Source organism: Schistocerca serialis, chromosome 2, assembly GCF_023864345.2.
Source record: "Schistocerca serialis cubense isolate TAMUIC-IGC-003099 chromosome 2, iqSchSeri2.2, whole genome shotgun sequence".
Classification (NCBI taxonomy): Eukaryota; Metazoa; Arthropoda; class Insecta; order Orthoptera; family Acrididae; genus Schistocerca; species Schistocerca serialis.
The window spans coordinates 668807638-668830075 of NC_064639.1; the positions used below are offsets into that span (position 1 = coordinate 668807638).

The 22438-nt window shown below is 37.9% G+C and overlaps 1 protein-coding gene across 2 annotated transcripts; it reads right to left on the reverse strand.

Moving 5' to 3' along the window:
• Window positions 1–1735: 1735 nt before the first annotated feature.
• LOC126457762 (cilia- and flagella-associated protein 418-like) lies at window positions 1736–22085 on the reverse strand. 2 transcript variants are annotated; one of them, XM_050094323.1, is made up of 3 exons: window positions 21920–22085; window positions 3417–3587; window positions 1736–2118 (listed from the first exon to the last, which is right to left on the reverse strand). In XM_050094323.1, the coding sequence occupies exons 1-3, from the start codon at window positions 22006–22008 to the stop codon at window positions 1839–1841; spliced, it is 540 nt and encodes a 179-aa protein (XP_049950280.1). In that variant the 5' UTR covers window positions 22009–22085; the 3' UTR covers window positions 1736–1838. The 2 variants fall into 2 exon arrangements, with proteins under 2 accessions (XP_049950280.1, XP_049950281.1); XM_050094324.1 differs by having other exon boundaries at window positions 21976–22069.
• Window positions 22086–22438: the final 353 nt, after the last annotated feature.

The following is a 22438-nucleotide window of genomic DNA, read 5'->3' on the forward strand; positions in this document are numbered from 1 at the left end:
ACACCAGTGACTTTTATGAGAACTTCATAGCAACTAAAACTCTGTAATGGCACTACAGAAGTGGAAGCCACCATTTTAACTGGATGTTCTCAGTAAAAAAAAAAATGTTTGTGCTCCGAATTATATTGATCCCAAATGATGTCCTGTTTGAATTCAAGAGACTGCAGTTTCCCCTCAAATTGTGCTTTGTAATGATGAAAAACAGATTGCAGGACTGTTTTTCCAAATGTCAGTTTCACTCAGTGTGCTAGCTTGTAAGCTCTGTCACCAGACAACCTGGATGTTTGCTGCCTCCTTCTAAAATGGCAAAGAACTTTTGTTTTCAAAGAAGTATTGTTAAAAATTTAAGATACAAAGTGATACTTAGATATGCTAATGGCATTCTTAAGTAAATGGCCATGTACATTTGAGCTGGTAAGTAAATATCTGCCTGTCTGCAATTTGCACTTGAGCTTCGTATATAACTGTACAGGTCCTTGTTTAACTTTCTTTCCAAAGCACAGCCATACAGTTAGTTATTTTCTTATCTAGACTAATAAATTTAGATAATAGCTAATAAATAATTTTTTTATGGAATGTGTTTTCTGCCATTGACTTTATAGGTCCTTACACACAATTCACTCCATTATTTGTGTTTTGTAACACTTTATCTTTTCTTAGATTTTTATCTCTGTATGTTCATTTTCTTGAGCTATTTGTAGACACATAATGAATATGTCTTTAAAACCTTTTTGGTATCACAACTTTGTGTAGTGACCCAACAATGGACTGCTTGTAATACAGGCTGTACACCCCTTCATTTTGCTGGTCATTGGCAACTTCACTAAATGCAGTACACACTTTGAGGTAGCTTGCAGGAAGTTTACAGTGCATAGATGTAAGTATGATAGAAAATACTGGAATGTAAATTACAATCTAAGTTTAAGTTTACAATTTCACATGCCTCCCTTGCATCACAAGAAGCTGATTTTACCAGATTTTAGCTTCCACTCAATGGGGATGTCATACAAGATGGAGCACTCATTCAGTTAGAAAGGAAACCATCAGTAGAGGCCTTATGGAAGAAAAGCTTAGAATTATCCTGAGGTGATGGCATAAATAAAACAGAGATGTGCTGAATTGCTACTTTTGCCACCACACTTGTTAGTGATTAACTCTTCCTGCTTATTTGTACATAGCTTGTTGTTTTTATGCAAATATCTGGGACCAGTCACAAACTTACGATTCAACATATACAACTGCTCAAGCATTTAAATGCTTTTGGTAAAAGTACATTTCAAGGAAGGAAAAAAGTTATCTGACAGTAAACCTGTCATTGTCTTAACAGTAATTTTTTTTAGAAATTTTAACAATGTATCTAGAAAAGACAAATTTAGCTTTTTCCTTGTAAGTGATAAGAACTTTAAAGCCATTTTTGGCTATAAATAACATAGGTCAACAACAGATGGAAATCACATTTTTCAACACCCTGTAAATATTTAGCCTGCAGTAGTAGTTACACATCAGTTATATGTAAGTAAATTCTGTAAGACTACATTCAACATCCTAAGAATGTATTACAAATATGATTTATAAAATAAAATTCCCAGTTATATGATATCTTTTAAATTCAGCACTTTTTGCAATATTATCAAAATTATCATTACGTACATACACATTAAAACTACTCTAGAAGTATCAGAATATTTTCACAAACTGAAAAGGAAGACATTACTAAAACCAGGACTAAAACAAATGCAGTGAAATCTCTTTTGTAATTGAAGAATTTAAAGTATACTATGAGAGCTACAGCAACATCTTAAAACTGCTACAAATTACATAAGAATAATAACAGACATTCAGGAACTGCTATGTTTTGTATCTTTTGTGGAATGACCTTTGCAGATCCACTGAATGGTTGGCAATGTATTTAGGTCAACAAGTTCACGTGTTGATTGGTGGCAGCATTGGCAAGCATAAGCCTGCCACTGTTCTGCAGTTTTGAGATTTGTGCTCACTTTGGCAAAATCTGGCATGTTTGTTCGAAGGAATAAGTAATCCGTACCATCTCTCCATGCCATGTTCCCATAAACGGCTACTGAGAAGTCACAGGATGTGCAATGTAGCTTGTCACATGCCCTATGAACAGAATATTATTATAAAATCATGCAAATTTTTACAACCAATACAATAAATCATGTTAAAAAAGTATTTATCTTGTTGTCACAGATGAAATTATAATCATACTCACCTCTGTTCAAGTATAATGCATGTTAAAGTAATATGGATGAATGAGAGGTTGCACGTAAGTATCTGTGATTATTTGGTTCAAAACATGTACAGAATGACACAGGCAAAATTCACATATTTAATGGAATGTTCATTGTTTTAAAGATTCATATTGAAGTACAGCTATTTGCAAATCTGGAGCAGGATACCTACCTTTTGTTGGGATTGTTTTTCTACTTGAAGTATCTAAGCCTTCGTCCTGAACTGATTCAGATCAACCAGACATTACTTCCTGTCTTCCAAAAATCATTGTTGCATTAATTTGAAGAAGGAAATAAAATATGGCTTTAAGACCCTACTGATGATGAGGCACCCAGTATGGAGAATAAACTTAGACTGGTCAAGAATGAGGTAGGAATTCAGCCCTGCCATTTTCAAACGAATCATGTCAGGATTGCATTACACAGCAGTGACAATAACACTTTTTCACTTATGGACATCAATTTCTTTAAAATTATTAATTATTAATACTAAAATTTACATTCCTCTTAGTTTATGAAGATTTAAATTTTTTTTTTTTATTTTTTTTTTTATTTTTATTTTTTTTTTAAAACACACATATATCACAATTTACTTCTCAATTAACCTCATTCCTTTTGGGACTCTACAGTATGAACCTATACAATACATTCAAAATCACACCATTGTAGGCACATTCTTGAAGATTAATTATAAAGATAAAATATTTCCCTATTACTATCAGTGAACAAGTAGAGAGACAAAGACCATTATTAATGTAATACAATCATTCCTTTACTTTTTGAAATAAGTATCTATGTAATTTAAGAATTTGTTTTAGAATACAGTGAGGTGTCAGATGACACACCAATAGGAAGTAACATTCTTAATAGAAAACTGTCTGCCCAATACATGTTGTTTTATTTTTCTTAATTATATAAAAGCCAAGCATTCCAGTCTCTGACAAAAATGATGAGGTTTGGAAACACTGGACATTTGCTATGTAGGAAAAGTCATGTGTTATGGACAACAAGGGGCCACATACCATGATGACCAGTTGCATGAAAGGAGCTGCACATTCTGGTAATTAAATACAGAAATTTTGTTGTGGCATAGGCAGGTGTTTTCCTGTGATCAGAATGCTGTTGCTGAAATTACATATTTTGCAAAACAAACTGATTGCAGCTGACCTTATTTCTCCTGCAGTTGTACATCCTTTGCTGATCTGTGTTCCACTTAAATACACTGGGAAACATTTCCTTTGTGTTCTTGGATTCCTCATTTGTTCAGAAAAAACCTCACCATTTAATGACTCATATTCTCCAATATCAAAAAGAATGCTGTCCAGTGAAGTTACATCACTGAAATATGAAAATAAATTAAATGAGGTGACACTGACATTTGGAAAATATCAGTGCTCTAAATTGTACAATTCACAGTACTTGTCACATTTTATGTTATTTGAAGAGATAACCAGTTTTGGCTTTACAGTCATCATCAATTCGATAATTTCTTAAACACAAACATGGATCTATTACATAAAAATGCCTTGTAAGGCAGAGACAGATGACACACAGTAGTTAACTGAATAGATTAACAATATACCTGATACTCACATAAGTTACAAATCTTGGTACTGGCAGAAGGGGTAGTGAAAGATTTTTAATAAGCAAATACTTACTGAGAGTAATGTGCAATAGAAAGTGTAGTCAACAGTACATATATCTTTCTTATCTCATTTTACTAAAACAGTAGTTTTAAGTAATTGGGACATGTATGAACCTCACTTTTGACTATGCTTTCTGATATTTAATTACACTTGGTAAATATTTGCGTATTACAGATCTATTCCTGTACCCTCCACCAGTATCACCAATACTGATATGTATAACTTTTACTTTTTTACGTATCAGATTATTTGTTAAGGCTATATGTCATCCACGGCACTGCCTTGTGAGGGTGTAAGCTTACTTGTTTTCTGTTTATATGTAATATTTGGAAACTGTTGTCTCCTCTTTTATATAAAATAATCACTTCAATTATAGATTGCCATATAATGTAGCTGAGACACGTGAGATGTGTGATTCATTCTGGGATACAGAATTTAAAATGAGCAGCAGGTGTGAAGGATATGAATAAATAAGCATTTAGTGGAAACACAAAAGCTAAATTTTAGAAAATGAGTTGGGCAGTGCATGTATGGCTGATGTTATTTGTATTGCCTTCATGCTGAGAACTTATAAAGGTGGGCTTTCTTTTGCAGCATTCAAGTAAGATCCCACATTCTCTTCTGTGATTACATTTATACAAAACAGCTTTGCTGCCTTTGTAATTCCATTACTAGTTTATAAAAGAGTGTCTTCACACTAGGACTACTTAATGGTAAGAAGACTGACGATTTCAGAGATAAACAGAAGATGCTGCACTGGAATAATATTATGAAGAATGAGTTATTAAGAGATATTTTTGATTATTTCCAATGTATTGTTGTGACTATCCTTAAAGAATATTATCCCCATATCATTCAACACAACATGTTAAATGTAAAGAAGAAACAGAAGAGAAGTTTGACTGACTGGTATACACCTTACTTGAAAAATTAAGTAGACTGCTGAAAACTTACTGTAACTAATTTTGCTCTAGTAATGGATTCATATGCCAAATTGAAAAAATGTTACAGAAAGAAGATCATTTCTGCAATGCTTTACATTTGTTACTGGGCTGAGAAATATATGATCCTTGTGGCAAAGGGGTGCCATAGGGATGGACTGGGATGTTGTGGAGGTTGGTTGGGTGACAAAGTACCACTTTAGGAGGAGTGGGAAGGATCTTGGGTAGGATGTCCCTCAGTTTATGGCACGATGATAGGTAATCAAAGTCCTGATGAAGGTTGTGGTTCAGTTGTTCCAGTCTGGGTTGGTACTGCATGATGAAGGGGCGCTCCTTTGTAACTGGTTCTTCGAGATGGTGGGACGATTGCGTATTCATGGGGAAATTGCGTGGGAGATCTGTCTGCAGACTAGGTCTGGGGTATAGTGCCTGTCTTTGAAGGCCTTGGTAAGACTTCCCATCCCCAGGAGGCCTGGCTGTATGGGAAGGTTAGTTTGATGTGGATGGGATGGCGGCTGTCAAAATGCAGGTACTGTTGGTGGACAGAGGTGTGAATGGAGCCATCAGAGAGAAGGAGATCAACTGGAGGAAGGTAATATGTTGGGTTGAGGAGTACTAAGTGTAGCAGATGGGAGAGAGGTGCTGAAGTTGTGAAGGAATGAGGATAGGGTGTCTTGGACTTGAGTCCAGATTGTGATATCTTCCATGAACCTGAGATAAACTAGAGGTTTGGCATTTTGGGAGGCTAGGAAGGTCTCTTCTAGTTGGTCCATAAACAGGTGAGCATAGGAGTGTGTCATGCAGGTGTCCATAGCTGTGCTGCAGATTTATTTGTATACTTTGCCTTCAAAGGAGTAGTTGTGAGTTGGGATAAAGTAGTAAGATGTATGAGGAACGAGGGAGTGGGTACAGAGTCTGAAGGATGTCGAGAGAAGTACTATTCAATAGCATCAAGACCATGGACATCAGGGATGTTGGTGTATAGGGAACTGGTGTCAACAGTGACAAGTAGGGATCCAAAGGTAAAGAAGAAGGGATGCAAGTGATTGGTATACGTGACATGGGAAGCTAAATTACAGGCAATTGGTTGGAGGTGTTGGTCAATGACGCCTGAAATTCTTTCAGTGGTAGCACAATAACCAGCTGTAATGGGACATCCAGGAATGTTAGGTTTGTGGAGGATATAGAAGGTGGGTGTGCAGGGTGTTATAGGCATGAGGAGGAAAATGGATAGATGGGAGAGGTACTGGAAACACAATAAACAGGGATTGGAGGTTATGTAGAACTTCTGGGATAGGGTCACTCTGGCAGAATTTATAGGTGAAGCAGTCAGATAATTGGCAAAGGCCTTCAATTTAAAATGACATTGGTGGATCCTTTGTCTGCAGGTAGGATGATTGGGCGAGGATCAGTTTTGAGGGTGTGTATGGATGTCTTTCCTTCTGCTGAAAGATTGAGGTTCTTAGAAAGGGACTTGGGGAAGGATGGTGATGCCATGTTGGAGGTAAGGAATTTCTGGAAGGTGACCAGGGAATGTTTAAGTGGGAGCAGTGGGGGATTACAGTTGGATGGCAGTATGAAATGGGAGAGGGACAGTTCAGTGTTGGGATTAGGTTAGATTTGGTTGGAGGAATTGGTGAGAAGGTGAGTCAAACATGTTTAAACTTGGGTGTAGGGCTGAAGGTGAGGTCTTTCAATAGGACTGAAACTTCTGTGGAGCTGAGGGTTTTGTGGAAAGGTTAACAACAGTGATGCAGGAATGTTTCAGCTCTGGCTTTGGTGGAGTGTTGGTAGGGAGTTTCAGCGACGTGGCAAGTTGAAAAGGTCAGCTATAGGGTTAGAAACAGGAATTACCTGGGCATTCCTTGGATTAAAATAAGTATAGTAAATTCAAAAATATTTCTTTACATGTTGGCAAAATATTTTTAAACAATGTACCATATGACACTAGCTAATTGAATGAAAATAAATTGAAAATGCTGGTACATAATGGAAAAAGGGCTTATCTTTTACTATAAATGTGACTGTGAACAAACCAAGTCATAACTTATGGCATACAGTGTAATGTGTAGTCTATGCAGTCTGTGTAACAAAATTAGTACAATATAGGTTATATCTGTGTAATAATATTTATATATGTAAACCATTTGTACAATTATGCAAATGACAAACTCTCATACAACAACACAGTTGTTTACAGGCAAATAAATAAATAAATATATATATATATATATATTTAAATTGGCATATGGTTAATTTTCAACTCCATTGATGAAGAACAACAATGAAACATAATTACCAAATTGTCCTTAAGGAAACAGTAACTTTCACATGATACCTCCAATGGATTTCTCAGCTCAAAAACTGCCAAGATTCCAAGGAATGTCTTGTGTCAATCAGTTCATAAAACTGCACATTAGACCACCATCTTAAATTACTACTACATACCACCATCGGTAGAGCAATACTAGAAAATCACAGCATGCATTCTTATTATCATGTTTTGCAGATCCATACGTGAAGGATAACCTACATACATGGAGAACTAGTCAAGTAAACACAACTTGACATTTTTAATTTCAAGCAACTAGATGTGAACAACAACAGAATACCAATATGAAAAGCAAATAATAAATGCATATCAGGGATTATATGATGCAGTGTGTACACTTTCTGTTCGGCTCACGCTTATCACTATGTTGCACGACCACTTCACCACCCCCTCCCCCACTGCCCTTAGTGCTAATGGTATCTTATCTTAAAACAGATGCAGTGTCTGGATCATGCAATGACAGGCCTTGTGCAATGTGACATCAAATCATCAGTATGAGCAGTTGACATCCATTGCAGCTGGTCCATGGTGGGTGGCAGACAAGTCAGTTCTGTCCTTTGAAAGTCTATCCGGTGACGTGTTTGTACCAGTGTAAGAGGTGCTGAAAGTGAGTTTGGTCAGTAAATGGAGACAATGGTTGGTGTCCCAATATTAGCATCCTTGAACATCTTCTGCTGCTTGCTGATAACCAGATATGGTCCGTCATATGGTAGCTGCAGTGGCTTGCGTACCGCAACATATGAGGCAAAGACTTGATTGCACTTCCAGGGGTCACTGAAAATGAACAGGTGACAAGTCTGTTGAGCCCTCAGGGCAACGGGTCATAGCTGCTGAATTTGTGAACAAGTGTTATACCTCAACAAGGTCATTTGGCCTGTTGCTGAAGACTCACCAGGCATTTAGCCGTAGACAGTCTCTGCGATCATGGCCTTTAGGTCTTCCTTGATGGATGCATGGATGTCCACAAGGACAATTGGTAGTGATTCTCTGCACTATTGCAAGTCACGAGATTGAAGGGACACTTTCAATTATCGGTGCATGTGTTCTACTAATACATTCACTGCTGGATGGCATGCTATTATTGTAATAAGCCTCATGCCCAGTGTGAAGGTGAGCACTTTGAATAGGTACAAATTGAATTGTCTGCCCTTGTTGGCTGTAATACAATAACGATACTCTGAAACAGGCAATCCATCCACAGAGCAATGTGGTAACAACTGTTTCGGTGGTGAGGTCAACTATGGGGAACACTTCAGGCCAGCAAGTGAAAGCAGTAAGTATATCCTTTGGAAGGTGGGAGAGGGCTGATGATATCCAGATGTACAGGACCCAGGCATTGGCTTGGTGGTACAAATGCAACAAGGCATGTGTTTGACATCTGATCTTGTTCCATTGAAATGCCACACACTAGTGCACAAATGTCTTGCAGTCTTTGGTCATGTTTGGCCACACAACAGCTCAATTTACTAGGCCCATCATACCATGTACCCCAGAATGAGACCTATCAATTAATGAAGCTATTGCCTGTTGATGAAAGTCCCTCATCACAAACGGTTATGGTTGTACCATAGCCTCATCTGAGTATAACAATGTGCTTGATGAAGGTATTTGGATGTGACAGAGGTGCAAACCTGATGGTTGTGTCAGCAGATCTCACAAGTCAGCGTCAAACTGCTGCGTCAAAATCTATTGCATGTGTAATCACTTCTATCCCCCTGTACACTCAGTTCTTCCTCAATATGAACAATACAAGTGATGAACTGACCTGAGTAATCAAGGTGGTGCAGTTGGCATGGTGATGCTCTGTCTGCTCACTGAAGGTAAGCATATGTCAGTGGCTTGTCATCCATGACAGGTGTAAACTGTTGTCCATCCAGCATGTGGTGGAACTTCTTGATAGTGACATATGCTGCTTACAATTCATGATTGTAGATTACCCAGGTCTGTTGTGATGGCGATAACTCTGGCTGAAAAATGCCAAGGGTCACCACTGTTCTTCTACGTGTTGTTTTAGAGGGCACCAATTGCAGTGGCAGACGCATTGACCATTAGAGTGAGAGGCACATGCAGAACTGGATGCCCTAATAGAGCAGCCTCTGTGATGGTGATCTTTACTTTGACAAATGACAACTTTTCGTTCCTAGTTCACAGCAGTTCATCACTCGATTTCAGTGAACATTGCAGCAAACCATTCAGTGGAGCAGCTAAGAATGCATGGTGGTGCACAAAATGGTGATAAAAGTTGATGGTGCCAAGAAATTATTACAACCCTCAAAATGTCAAAGGTATGGAAAAATAATTATAGCCTTGACTCGCTCCAGTGGCAGCCATATTCCTTGTGAACTGATGCTGTAACCCAGGAACTGGACCTGGTAGATTGACAAGTAATCCATGTGAACAGAGGCGAGTAAAAACTTGGCATAAGTGTGCTAGGTGTTCCACCCCCTAGCTTGACATCACCTAAACATCACCAATGTATACATAGTACAAATCATGGACACAAGTGGCTTCATCCATTAACTGTTGAAGGCATCATCAATGTAAACATAGTAAAAATTGAGGTCACATGTGACTTCATCTGTGAACAGTTGAAAGGTCTGTTACATTGTTGCATAGTCCGAAAGTCATTCTGGTAAATCAAAGAGTCTGAACGGAGTGCAGACAGCGGTTTTAGCTATTTTGTGCAGAGTGACATGTATCTGACAGAATGCACATACAAAGTCCAACATGGAGAAGATGCATTTGCCATGGATGCCAAATGCAAAGTAAGTGTGCGATACTGGATAGTGATCATGGATAGGCCTGGCAATGAGCTGTCTATAATACCCTCATGGGCACCATCCATTATTCTTCTTTGGGACTCCATGGAGTGGAGGTGCCAAACAACTGCTCAACAGGCAGCAGATTCCTCATGCGAACATAAAGGAGAATTCCTGCTTTGCTACTTTCAACTTCTTTGGTGTTAAACAATGAGGTTGAGTGTGAACTGGGGGTCCTGCTGTGATCTGTATATAAAGCATTGTCGAATGCTGAACCGATGTTAGTGTAGGTTGTTGTCATGTGATTTCCAGGAACTGCATCAATAGTTCTACAAATGGAAAATCACCTGCAATCATCAGCATTGGAGTATTATCTGTACAGCATACACATCCATGACTGACCAAGTTGCTAGCAGTGTCAAGGAAGTGACAATGATGGAGGTCAAGTAGGAGTCCATAGAATGACAAAAGGTCTGCTCTGAGAATAGGGTGTATCACATCCATTACAATTTCTATTCAAACTTACCGATGGAGGCCGATCAAGTACAACAGAAGTGATATCTGGCATTCTGCAAGGTAGTGTCATAGGCCTCTGCTGTTCCTGACTTATATAAATGATCTGGGTGATAATCTGAACAGCCCCGTTAGATTGTTTGCAGATGACACTGTAATTTACCGTCTAGTAAAATCATCAGATGATCAATTCCAATTACAAAATGATCTAGAGAGAATTTCTGTATGGTTTGAAAATTGGCATTTAGCACTAAACAAAGAAAAGAGTGAGATCATCCACATGGGTACTGAAAGATATCCGATAAATTTTGGGTATACGATAAATCGCGCAAATCTAAGGACTGTCAATTCGACTAAATACCTAGGAATTACAATTACAAGCAACTTAAATTGGAAAGACCACATAGATAATATTGTGGGGAAGGTGAAACAAAGACTGTGTTTTGTTGGCAGAACACTTAGAAGATGCAACCAACCCACTAAAGAGACAGCCTACATTACACTTGTCCGTCCTCTGCTGGAATATTGCTATGTGGTATGGGATCCTTACCAGGTAGGATTGACAGACGACATCAGAAAAGTGCAAAGAGGGCAGCTCGTTTCTTGTTATCGCGCAATAGGGGTGAGAGTGTCACTGATATGATATGCGAATTGGGGTGGCAGTCACTGAAACAAAGGCGGTTTTCTTTGCAGTGAGATCTATTTACAAAATTTCAATCACCCACTTTCTCTTCCGAATGTGAAAATATTTTTTTGACACCCACCTACGTAGGGAGAAATGATCATCATTAAAAAATAAGAGAAATCAGAGCTCGAACTGAAAGATTTAGGTGTCCAACGCGCTATTTGAGAGTGGAATGGTAGAGAAGTAGTATGAAAATGGTTCGATGAACCCACTGCCAGGCACTTAAGTGTGAATTGCAGAGTAACCATGTAGATGTAGATGGAGCTGGGCAAATCAATATACTCACACATCAGCACTTGTGTCCACCAAGAATTGCAACTTCGTATAATTTTCCATGTTGAATAGTCAACGGCTGCCACATGAGGGGGCCAGTCACCACCATCACTGACATCTAGGTGTTTTGGGTGGTGGGTGGAGAGACAGCAAGTTATCTTAGGTTTAGGCCAGGGAGGTTGAGGTTATAGGACTGAAGGATTTGCTGTAAGGATAGCTTCCATCTGTGCAGCTCAGAAAAGTTGGTGGTTGTGGGGAGGATCCAGATGGCACGGGTTGCGAAGCAGCCATTGAAATCAGTGGTATGAAGATTGGCTGCTGTTGGAAATCACAGTGGTATCACCAGAATGTTATGGATTTAAACAAATTTACTTCACTCCCAAAATTAAACACCACAACTGCAACTTGACATTTTTCAGTCCAAGCAACTGGATGCGAACAGTAACAGCGTACCGATGAGAAGCAAAGAGTATATGTGTGCCAGAGATTAAGTGATACAGAGTATACACTTTGAGTTTGGCTCACACTTGTCACTATATCACACAGTCATTTCGGACTCTTAACACTTCTAGATAACTTTGACTTGATGAACACCAGACTTACAAAATGTTCATGTTTATGATTTACAGCCAGTCAACACCTAGATTATCAGTGGATTAACAACAATCAGATAACTGACACAGAAGAGAATTGAAGGTATAAGCAAGAAGCAGTGCACACAGTTTAATTGATTTTAAAGAGTGTATTGTTTTACTCCATGTCATCCTACTTTGTACAGTTTGCATTTATCTTTCCCTGAGATCTTAATCAACTTTTTTCTGCTGATATGGAGGGATCTACAGTTTAACACAGGATCCAACCTATGGTAAAAGATGCTGTTATTCTTTACATAAACAAAGCTTTGCCAGAAAGTCTAGTCCAATGAAATGTATGCACAGAAAAAAAGGGTATTCACTAAGATCTTGACAAGGCATTTCTTAGTCTCACTGTCTCCCACTTCTATGAGCCATCAACACATATTAAATGACTACATCTAAAAAACTCTGGAAGAAAATTGAGGGTTTTCTTCCTTTTTTTTTTATTTGTTGTTATAGACAGTATCAAGTTCATAGGTATGAAGTTTCTAAAGAAAAAGGCATGCAAAACTGTTTTACTACAGTAATGTTTCGCAAAGTACAGCACCTGATGCAGCCAATAGAAATTACTTTTTATTTTGATTATGAGGCAACTGTGATTCAAGTGATGATAACTTCTTTCATTTAGACAACAATATTTCACTGATGCTGACACAGAGGTTAAACATTAGACTCAGTCAAATTTCTGTGTGTCCTCTCTGGTTTATGTTTACTAAAATAGTTTTAATACGATGCAGCACTAGTCAATTAGACACTTAATAAACATGAACTATTTTGTAGTTATACCCACAGCCAAATTATTTTTTGGTTTCACAATCGACTGAACTAAACAAGGGCAGTTTAGTGACATTAGTTCCATTCTCTTCTTTGTTTATAATCTATATTGCAAACAGTTGTTCCTTCTCAAGTGACTGATAATTGATTATACAGGTACTGAACTGTAAGTGTGTTGCAGTTATTTCATCTATGTTTACTCAAAATTAATTATCTTCATATGAAGCACTGGTAAATTTCAGAAGTCCTATCTTTTCATTTGTGGCGCCGATGAAATCGACACCAACATTGATGCATCCATCTTTGAACTAAGCTAAGATTATCGTTGGTCTCTTCCGCCATGTCCAGTTCTTTGTGAGCCTTGCTAGTGTTTGGGTGAATAAATGAACTACTGCGAAATGGGGGTCGTTTGGTGTAACTAACCCGAACATCTCCCTCACATTATTAAGTTAATTCTAAATGAATTTGGACAACTGAGTTTTTGTTTTTATCTTGCTAGCAGATTGTTTCTCTAGGCTGCTATGTTGTAATATATGCAGAATGATTGCTTATGAAAAAGTAGTTATTACATTCTGAAGTTCTGTTACATTTTAGCACTGGTAAGCAGAGAACCTCACAAGGATTTCAAGTCAAACTATAGAACTGTTTGCTGCCACAAGATTTTTCTACAACAAGTCTGCCACTTTTCCTGCATTTCATTACTGTCCTTTATATATGGGTCAATGGCTCTATAAAACACATATGTAGTGGCCAATAATGAAATGTAAAGATACCCCTCATTTACATTGTCTTGGTCATCATGAATGTATAATTGAAATAATTTTAATTAACACTAAAGAGTACTTTATGCATCTGTTGTTTTATTGATTAACATGATAACTTCTTATTGAGAAATGTTTTCAACTCCTTTTTTTTCAATGTAGGCGAGTTACAAATTTAAGGTCGAGATAGATGAAAGGATTTTTCAAAAGACTTATATTTAGCAGTACAATGTGTATCATCTTCTTTTATTATCATCAATATCACTAATTCTTCACAGAAGTTCTGTCTTAAACTTATGTTATGGACTTGGATGTCATTACAGAGTAGTCATTTTTGTTGGATGCCACTGATACAATAACTGAGCATCTAAAACAGTGATTTCCAGCAGTCCTCAATCTGAAGATTAGCTTCATTACAACTTCATAGCTTTGTTAAGCATGTAGGAGTAGGCTGAACCAAATATACTGAGCAAGTTGGTGCAGTAGTTAGCACACTGGACTCGCATTAGGAAGGATGACAGTTCAAACCCGCATCTGTCCATCCAGATTTAGGTTTTTGATGATTTCCTTACATTGCTTCAGGCAAATGCTGGGATGGTTCCTTTGAAAGATCACAGCCACTTTCCTTCCCCCATACTCTTGACCCAATCCAAGCTTGTGCTCCATCTATAATGACCTTGATGTTGATGGGACGTTAAACCCAATCTTCCTTCCTTCCTTTTGAACCAGATACATCAAGCTAATTGCATATGTAACATGCTATTTTAGACATATCAAGCTTTTTGAGTGGCAAAGATGCATCAAGTGGTAGAAAAAAATCAGTTATTGACTATTAATTAAGCTCTGGACACATCTTCAGTGTTTGGTCACTTAATCAACTGAGCTACCAAGTCAAATACATAATTATTAATACAAGCACGTGAATGCTAATAGCCGCTATTTTATCATGTGAATAAGGTTAGTACAGCATTCTGGGGTGAAATTATGTATCATTAGAGGTGGAGTATTATATTGGATTTGTCTGTTTCCATAGTTCACTGGTCAGCATGCCTGGATGATATGAAGAGAAGCCAGGTTTGATTCCTGGTACTGCCAGGGATTTTCATTAGCGAGAGGACTAAAACAGGCTGGGCTCAATCTCATCCAGCCAATTGAGAAGCCACTTGATTGAGAAGTAGCGGCCCCAACATCAAATGTGTGTGAAATCTTATGGGACTTAACTACTAAGGTCATCAGTCCCTAAGCTTACACACTACTTACCCTAAATTATCCTAAGGACAAACACACACACCCATGCCCGAGGGAGGACTCGAACCTCTGCCGAGATCAGCCGCACAGTCCATGACTGCAGCGCCTGAGACCGCTCGGCTAATCCCGCGCGGCCCCAACATCAAGAAGGCCAACAACGGCCAGGAGAGAGAGTCATGCTGACATCATACCCCCCATACCGCATCCAAGTGATGCCATTGGCAGAGGATGATATGGCAGACCTTGCTTGCTTGCTTAGTGTCTTGGATTTGAAACAGCAATTGGTGTAGGGGGGATGGGGTTGGGAGGAGAAGATCAGTCCAGCATTTACCTAAGAAGTTATTTAGGAAAAATCCACACTCTAAGGATGGTTGGGGACTTGGAAACAGCTCCTCCTAACTTCAAGTCCAGTGTCTGTGTAGAGAGTAGAAAGTTCCTATGAATTAGTACAGGTAGACATTATCCTTGACAAATGGAATAAATTAATAACTGGTTCAAATAATAGAAAATCCAGGGTGGAATATGACAATGGTATGAAAATGATAGTTGCACTCACCATACAGTGGAGATGCTGAGTTGTAGATAGCCACAACAAAAAGACTGTCTGAATGTAAGCTTTTGACCAACAAGGCCTTCATCGGAAATAGACAACATACTCATACACACACTCATGCAAACATATCCTTCACACACCAATGACAGTATGCATTTGTGTGAGAGCATGTATGTGTATTTTGTCTATTTCTGATGAATATCTTGCTGGCCAAAATCTTAGTTTTTGACAATCTTTTTGTTGTGTCCATCTGTGACTCAGCATCTCCACTATATGGTTAATAATTGGATCCATTTATTGATTCCAACTCAGACGATACATTTGCAGAACAGTTCAAAGCAGACTTGACTCCTGTTTCAAATAGGTACACCACTAATACAATTATAGTTGGTGGTGACTCCAATCTACCTTCAATATGTTGGCGAAAATACATTGGTAGGCATGAAACATAGCCCAAAATCATACCAAATGCTTCCTCTAAAAATTATTTTGAACAATTAGTTCAGGAGCCCACTCAAAATGTAAATCTTTGCATGTCTATCCTTGTAATAGATGGTTACCAGGACTTCGGCTGTTCAATATGAAATGAAAGTTACAAGACCTGCAACTGTCTCTTTTGCATTTAATTAATTTATTCAACCAGTTTTGGTATTCCATTATACCATTTTCAGGTCCCTTGACCAACGTAAGTTGAGAGGACTCCAATCTCGTGTGTAGTCATAACAGGAGCCAATATTAAATAACCAATGTACATAGGTCTCTGGTTTACACAACACATACCTTCATTCACCAACCAGTGACTTACATTTTGTCCTGGCAGTTGTTGGCTGACAAATGAATGGATAGTGTCATGTAAAACCAGAGATCTATGGACACCGGTTGTATAATATTGGCTCCTGTTATGACTGCACATGAGATTGGACTCATAGCAATTTACATTAGTCAAAGGGCCTGAAGACGTTGTAATGAAACACCAAAAATGGTTATGTAAATAAATTAAATGCAAAACACATGGTTGCAGGTGTTGTAATTTTCGTTTTGAAGTGTAAATGGTTGCAAAAACACACTTGAGCTCTTAGCAACAAATAATAATTCTGAGCAAATATGAAGCAACACGGCGGATACAGGGATTTGTGAGCACAAATTTGTAATCCACCAAAAATAATGCATAATATATCTATTTAAAAGTAGATAAAAATTTGCTTTACTGTGTTCCTAAGCAACACACTTCATTCCTTCTGAACTCTGTAAGCACATACCACATGTGGCTTGAATTCAAATAAACAGTATTGATGGCAGTTGAGAGATTTACACCAAATAAATTAATAGGAGATGGATCTTATCACCCACGGTACACAAAACAGATCAGAACACTGCTGCAGAAGCAAAGAAAAAACATGTAAAGTTTAAAAGCACACAAAATCTCCAAGACTTTCTACTGAAGCTCAAAACTTAGGGTGGGCTTCAATGTGAAATGCTATTGATAGTTTCCACAATGAAACTCTGTCTCAAATTTTAGCAGGAAATCCAAAGAGATTTCTGGCTGAATTTAAAGTACACCAGGGACAAGACACACAATTAATACCTTCACTGTGCTATAGCAAAGATAATGTTAGTGATGACAGTGCCACTAAAGCAGAGTTGCAAAACAAGGTTTTCCAAGAATCCTTCACCAAAGAATATGAAGTAAATATTCCAGAATTCTACTCAAAAACAACTGCCAATATGAGTAACTTATAAGTAGATATCCTTGGTGTAGCGAATCAGTTTAGAATACTTATGAAAGGCAAGGCTTCCAGTCCAGACTGTATTGCAGTCAGGTTCCTTTCAGAGTATGCTGAAACAACAGATCCATACTTAGTGATCATATACAACAGTTTACTCATCAAAAGAATCATACCTAAAGACTGGAAAGTTGTAACGGGTACACCAGTAAAATCAAGAAGGCAAATAAGAGTAATCCACTAAATTAAAGACACACAACACTAATGTAGATTTACAGTAGTGTTTTGAAACATATACTTTCCTTGAACATTATGAATTACCTTGAAGAAAATGATTTATCAACAAATGGCCAACACAGATTCACAAAATATTTTTTTTGTGCAACACAACTAGCTCTTTATTCAGACAAAATAATGAGTTCTATCAAAGAGGGATGTCAAACTGTTTCTATATTTCTAGATTTCCATAAGGGTTTTGACACTGTTCCTCACAAGCAACTTCTAATCAAGTTGTGTGCTTATGGATTTTCATCTCAGTTGTGTGACTGAATTCATGATTTTATGTCAGAAGGGTCACACTTCATAGTAACTGATGCTATGTCATCGAGTAAAATAGAAGTAATATCTGACATTCCCAAGGTAGTATTATTGGTCTCTGCTGTTCCTGATCTATATAAATGATTTAGGAGATACAATGAGCAGGCCTCTTAGATTGCGGATGTGCTGTCATTTACTGTATTGTAAAGACATCAAATTATCAAAACCAATTTCAAGATGATTTAGAGGAGGTATCTGTATAGTGTGAAGAATGGCATTTGACTTTAAACAATGTAATGTGTGAAGTCATCCACATGAGAACTAAAATGAATCTGCTAAATTTGAGTGTGGCCTCAGTTGCCTGTGTGTGTGTGTGTGAGTTGCATTTGCGTGAGTGTGTATGTATGTGTTTGTGTCTAATTTTGACGAAGGCTATATTTGTGACAGTCTTTTTGTTGTGCCTATCTGCGACTCAGCATCTGCACTATACGGTGAGGGTGAGTAGCAACTTTCCTTTTCACTATATAGTTACATTCCATCTTGGATTTTCCATTGTTTGATATCCACTAAATTTTGGTTAAATGATAAATCACACAAATCTGAAGTCTATAAATTCAACTAAATACTTAGGATTACAATTACAAATAACATAAACTGGAAAGATCACACAGAAAATTTTATGGAAAAATGGACCAAAGACAGTGACTTATCAGAAGAACACTTATAAAATGCAACTGGCCTACTAAAGAGACTGCCTACACTACTACTGTCCATCAACTGATAGAGTATTGCTGCAAGGTGTGGGATCCATGTTAACTAGAACTGACAGAGGACATCAAAAAATTTCAAAGAAGGGCAGCTCGTTTTGAAATATTGTGAAATAGTGGATGAGTGCTATGGATACGATACATGGGTTGAGGTGGTAATCATTAAAACAAAGGCATTTTTTGTTGCAGCAGGATCTTCTCCGGAAATTTCAATCATCAAATTTCTGCTCCAAATGCAAAAGTATTTTGTTAGTGCCCCCCTACATAAGGAGAAATTATCATTGTAATGAAATATTGGAAATCAGAGCTTGCACGGAAATATTTAAGTGCTTCTTTTTCCCACACTTTTCAAGAGGAGAACAGTAGAGAAATAGCTTGAAAGTGGCACTTAACTGTGAATTGCAGAGTAATTGTATAGATGGTAGATGTGTGACTTCACTTGGGCTCTTTCTTTAAAATAACACTAGTTGATGATTGCATAAGTGACACTGTGATTGCTGCATTACAATCTGTAAGAACTTAGAGTAACTCATCAAATTATTCGTATATTTTTCAACATAATCTTCTTATCAGAACATTATGAACACAGAGATCAACTACTAAGTCCCTTTGCTAAATTTTGTTCAGCCCCTTGGCCACTTTGTCCAACATATATGAGAGCAATAAGCAATTCAGGTCTCTTTTGTGTATATCATAATGTTCACACAGTACATAAGAAATGCCAGCTGTGTACAAGCAAGATCTTTCCCTGCACATAAAATAACATTGTTCTTACCATTGGTAAGAAATGTAGTTAGCTCACTTTGTTGCCTGTGGCCGATTTATTAATTCAGCACACATCATCACCTGTCACAATGGCACAGGGTACTTTGCTCTATGGATACAAGGGCTCACACAGATAACAATACAGCCCGGATAATTATAATGGACAATATAGGTAACCTAATACAGCAACTGAGTAAACAAAGGAAAATACTTACAGATAATGGCTATGTTGTGTTGGTGGACATAGTGTTACATTAAAAATAAATGTATAAAAATATGTCACAACGAAGAAAGAGAACAAAGGTGTATAACACGTACTGTTCCTATCATATACTGATGGAAATAAATCACAACACAAAAAATTAATATATAGTAATGAAATTTGGGGAGTACATTTGTCTAACTAAAATATCTAAGTGATTAACTTTGCAAGATCACAGATTAATGTAATCACAAGATAAGCCAATGCAAATATTAAATGCTTGTACATTAATAAGTGGTGTAACTTCTAGAATTTTGAATGCAAGCATGCAAATGTGCAGGCACTGTGTTATACAGGTACTAGCTGTTAGTTTGTGGGATGGAGTTTCATGCCTGTTGCATTCAGTCGGTCTGTACAGGGATAGTTAATGTTGTTTGTGGATGATGCTGAAGTTGCTGTCTGGTGATGCCCCAAATGTGCTCAACTGGAAACAGATCTGGTGATCAAGCAGGTGGAAGCAACATGTTGACACTCTGTAGAGCATGTTGTGTTATAACAGTGGTATGTGGACGAGGATTACCCAGTTGGAAAACACCTCCTGGAATGCTGTTCATGAATGGCAGCACAATGGGTCAATTCGCCAGACTGATGTCCAATTTTGCAGTCAGCATGCGTGGGATAACCACAAGAGTGCTCCTACTGTCATTTGAAATCATATGCTAGGTGTAAATCCAGTGTGTCTAGCATGCTCACAAGTTGGTTGCTGGCCCCCAACTGGCCTCCTCCTAACCTACACATGCCTATCACTGGCACTGAGGCAGAACTAGCTTCCATCAGAAAACACAACAGATCTCCACCCTGCCCTCCAATGAGCTCTTGCTTGACACCACTGAAGTAGCAAGTGGCACTGGTCAAGACTCAGTGGAATGCATGCTACAGAGCTGTCTTTGAAGTAACCAATTTTTAACAGTTCTTTGTGTCATCGTGGTGCCAACTGCTGCTCAAATTCCTGCTGCAGATGAAGTATGATGTGCCAGAGCCAAACACTGAACATGATGGTCTTGCCTCTCCAGAGTGCCATAGGGAAGACCAGTCTCCTTGCGAATATACAGTCTTGTGGCCACTGCTGCCAGCCGTCATGTGCAGTGGCTACATTTCTGCCAAGTCTTTCTGCAATATCACAGAAGGAATGTCCAGCTTCTTGTAGCTCTATTACCCCAACTTCTTGCAACTCAGTGATGTGTCAATAATAGCATCCTTTTTTTTTTCCAGAGAAAGATGAGACTGACTTCTTACAGACTGTTTGGGGTGTTGAGATGCACTGCCCAAGTGAGAATGTACATATAAAGGAGATCAGCACCTTAATCAATGAATGCTTCTCAGACTACCCAATACTTTAGCTATTTATTCATTACTCATACCATAGATCCTATCAAGAAGGACAACCTCCATGGACGTGGAACAAGTCAGGGTATAAACTAACAAAAGAAAAGCAACTCATACAATAAACTATTATTATACTGCTTACTATTACTTGTGCTTATGCCAGCTAAATGTAACCTAGGGATTTAGCAGAACTGTTTATTCATCGGTTTATCCTAATATTTAAATGAATACAAAGAATAGCATTATCTTCATATGTAGCAATGGAGACCTTTTTACAGTACTTTTCTCTTGTTATGCAACTTGACAATGAATGTTGCTACTAGTGAGTTTTGTATTTAATTTCTTTTTAAATTGCAGTGAATCCAAATTTCTTTTTCTTTTATGCTATATGGGGGCTTGTGAAAGATATTAGCATGAGAGTAGGTAATTCCAGTCTGAACTCTAGACAAGTAGACAGAGTTAAGGGACATGGAGTGCCAATATTTCTTCCTTACACAACAAGAAATGCAAACCATTTTGTTACTTAAAAATGCTGCGACTTAAATGTCTTGACAGCAAGAAAAAATTGGAGGAGGTGAGGGTCACAGACTGCAAATGTTTTTGATATCTCGATTTTTGGATCAGTTTTGTGCCAAGTTGAGTCTAGTGTGTCACGAGCTTTTACTCACGATTTCCTCATTGACTATTGTGCAGGATTATTTTTTAAAAATGTTTTCACAACAGTTTGTGAGCAGTTTGACTATAACTTTACTTTATGATATTGGTAAGTGACCATGCAGGAGTATTAAAAAACGGGTCATTGCAAAAATGTGGGATTGGCCACATTCTGGGCTCTGTAAGAGATCACCATTAGCAATAGAAAATTTATTGGGCAATAAGAAGTTATCTCTAAGTGCTGGGTCAGAAGTAGCTTGTATTTGATCCGGTAAGTCGTGGTTTATGTATTCTATGACCTGCCTTAGCCAGTGTAATCTTTGTGGTTATCATCAGGAAGTCAGCCTGTCGTTGTACGTGTAATACAAGTTGTATCCTACTAACGAGACTTAGAAATTGTTTTCCTTTTACGTTTCCTAACTTTGAATGTGAGCTGTGAATAAATGTAATTCTGTTTCAATTTCACAGTAACAGAGCACAACACAACAAGGTAGCAACTTAAGCTTAAAGTTCACCTTTCGCTTTTTTGTAAATTATCCCTGGGCTTGTTTTTAAAAAATTTATTTTCTACCTCTTCCAACAATTCATCAATATCGTCTGCCATCGTAACAACAACGAAATGTTGTATGTAAAACAGCCGTGGAAAATTGTGTACAAAAGAGGAAGCCGAGTGTTAACACACGACTTCGTTACTATGGAAACAGTTAACTATGTTTATAAACAGAGAGAGAGAGAGAGACCTGTCAAGTGAACAATAGGTTCATTTTAAGCATTTTGGTTAGAACCAAAGTATGTTCGAAGACGTATGTAACGCTGCGGAGCTATCGAACGTTTCAGAAAACGTACTATACTTCAGTACTGGGCGATTGTAGCGTCTCAACAAATGAGACTCCAGATTGCGATTGCATTTTCGATACAATTCGATTGTGTCTCGCAAATCGTAGAGTGGGTGTCAACTAGTGATGGGCTAAACTGCGATTTTCCGATATCACTGATTTCTGTGAATGCTACTTTTCAGTATCTGTTATTCTTAA

What these genes read in the sequence shown, in the direction of transcription:
- LOC126457762 (XM_050094323.1), bottom strand. Translation starts at nt 22,008, where the DNA reads ATGGCAGACGATATTGATGAATTGTTGGAAGAGGTAGAAAATAAATTT. An exon ending in AATTTACAAAAAAGCGAAAG is followed by an intron (nt 3,588 to 21,919) that starts GTGAACTTTAAG and finishes TTCATATTTCAG; the next exon opens with TGATGTAACTTCACTGGACA. An exon ending in ACAACTGCAGGAGAAATAAG is followed by an intron (nt 2,119 to 3,416) that starts GTCAGCTGCAAT and finishes TTCTGTTCATAG; the next exon opens with GGCATGTGACAAGCTACATT.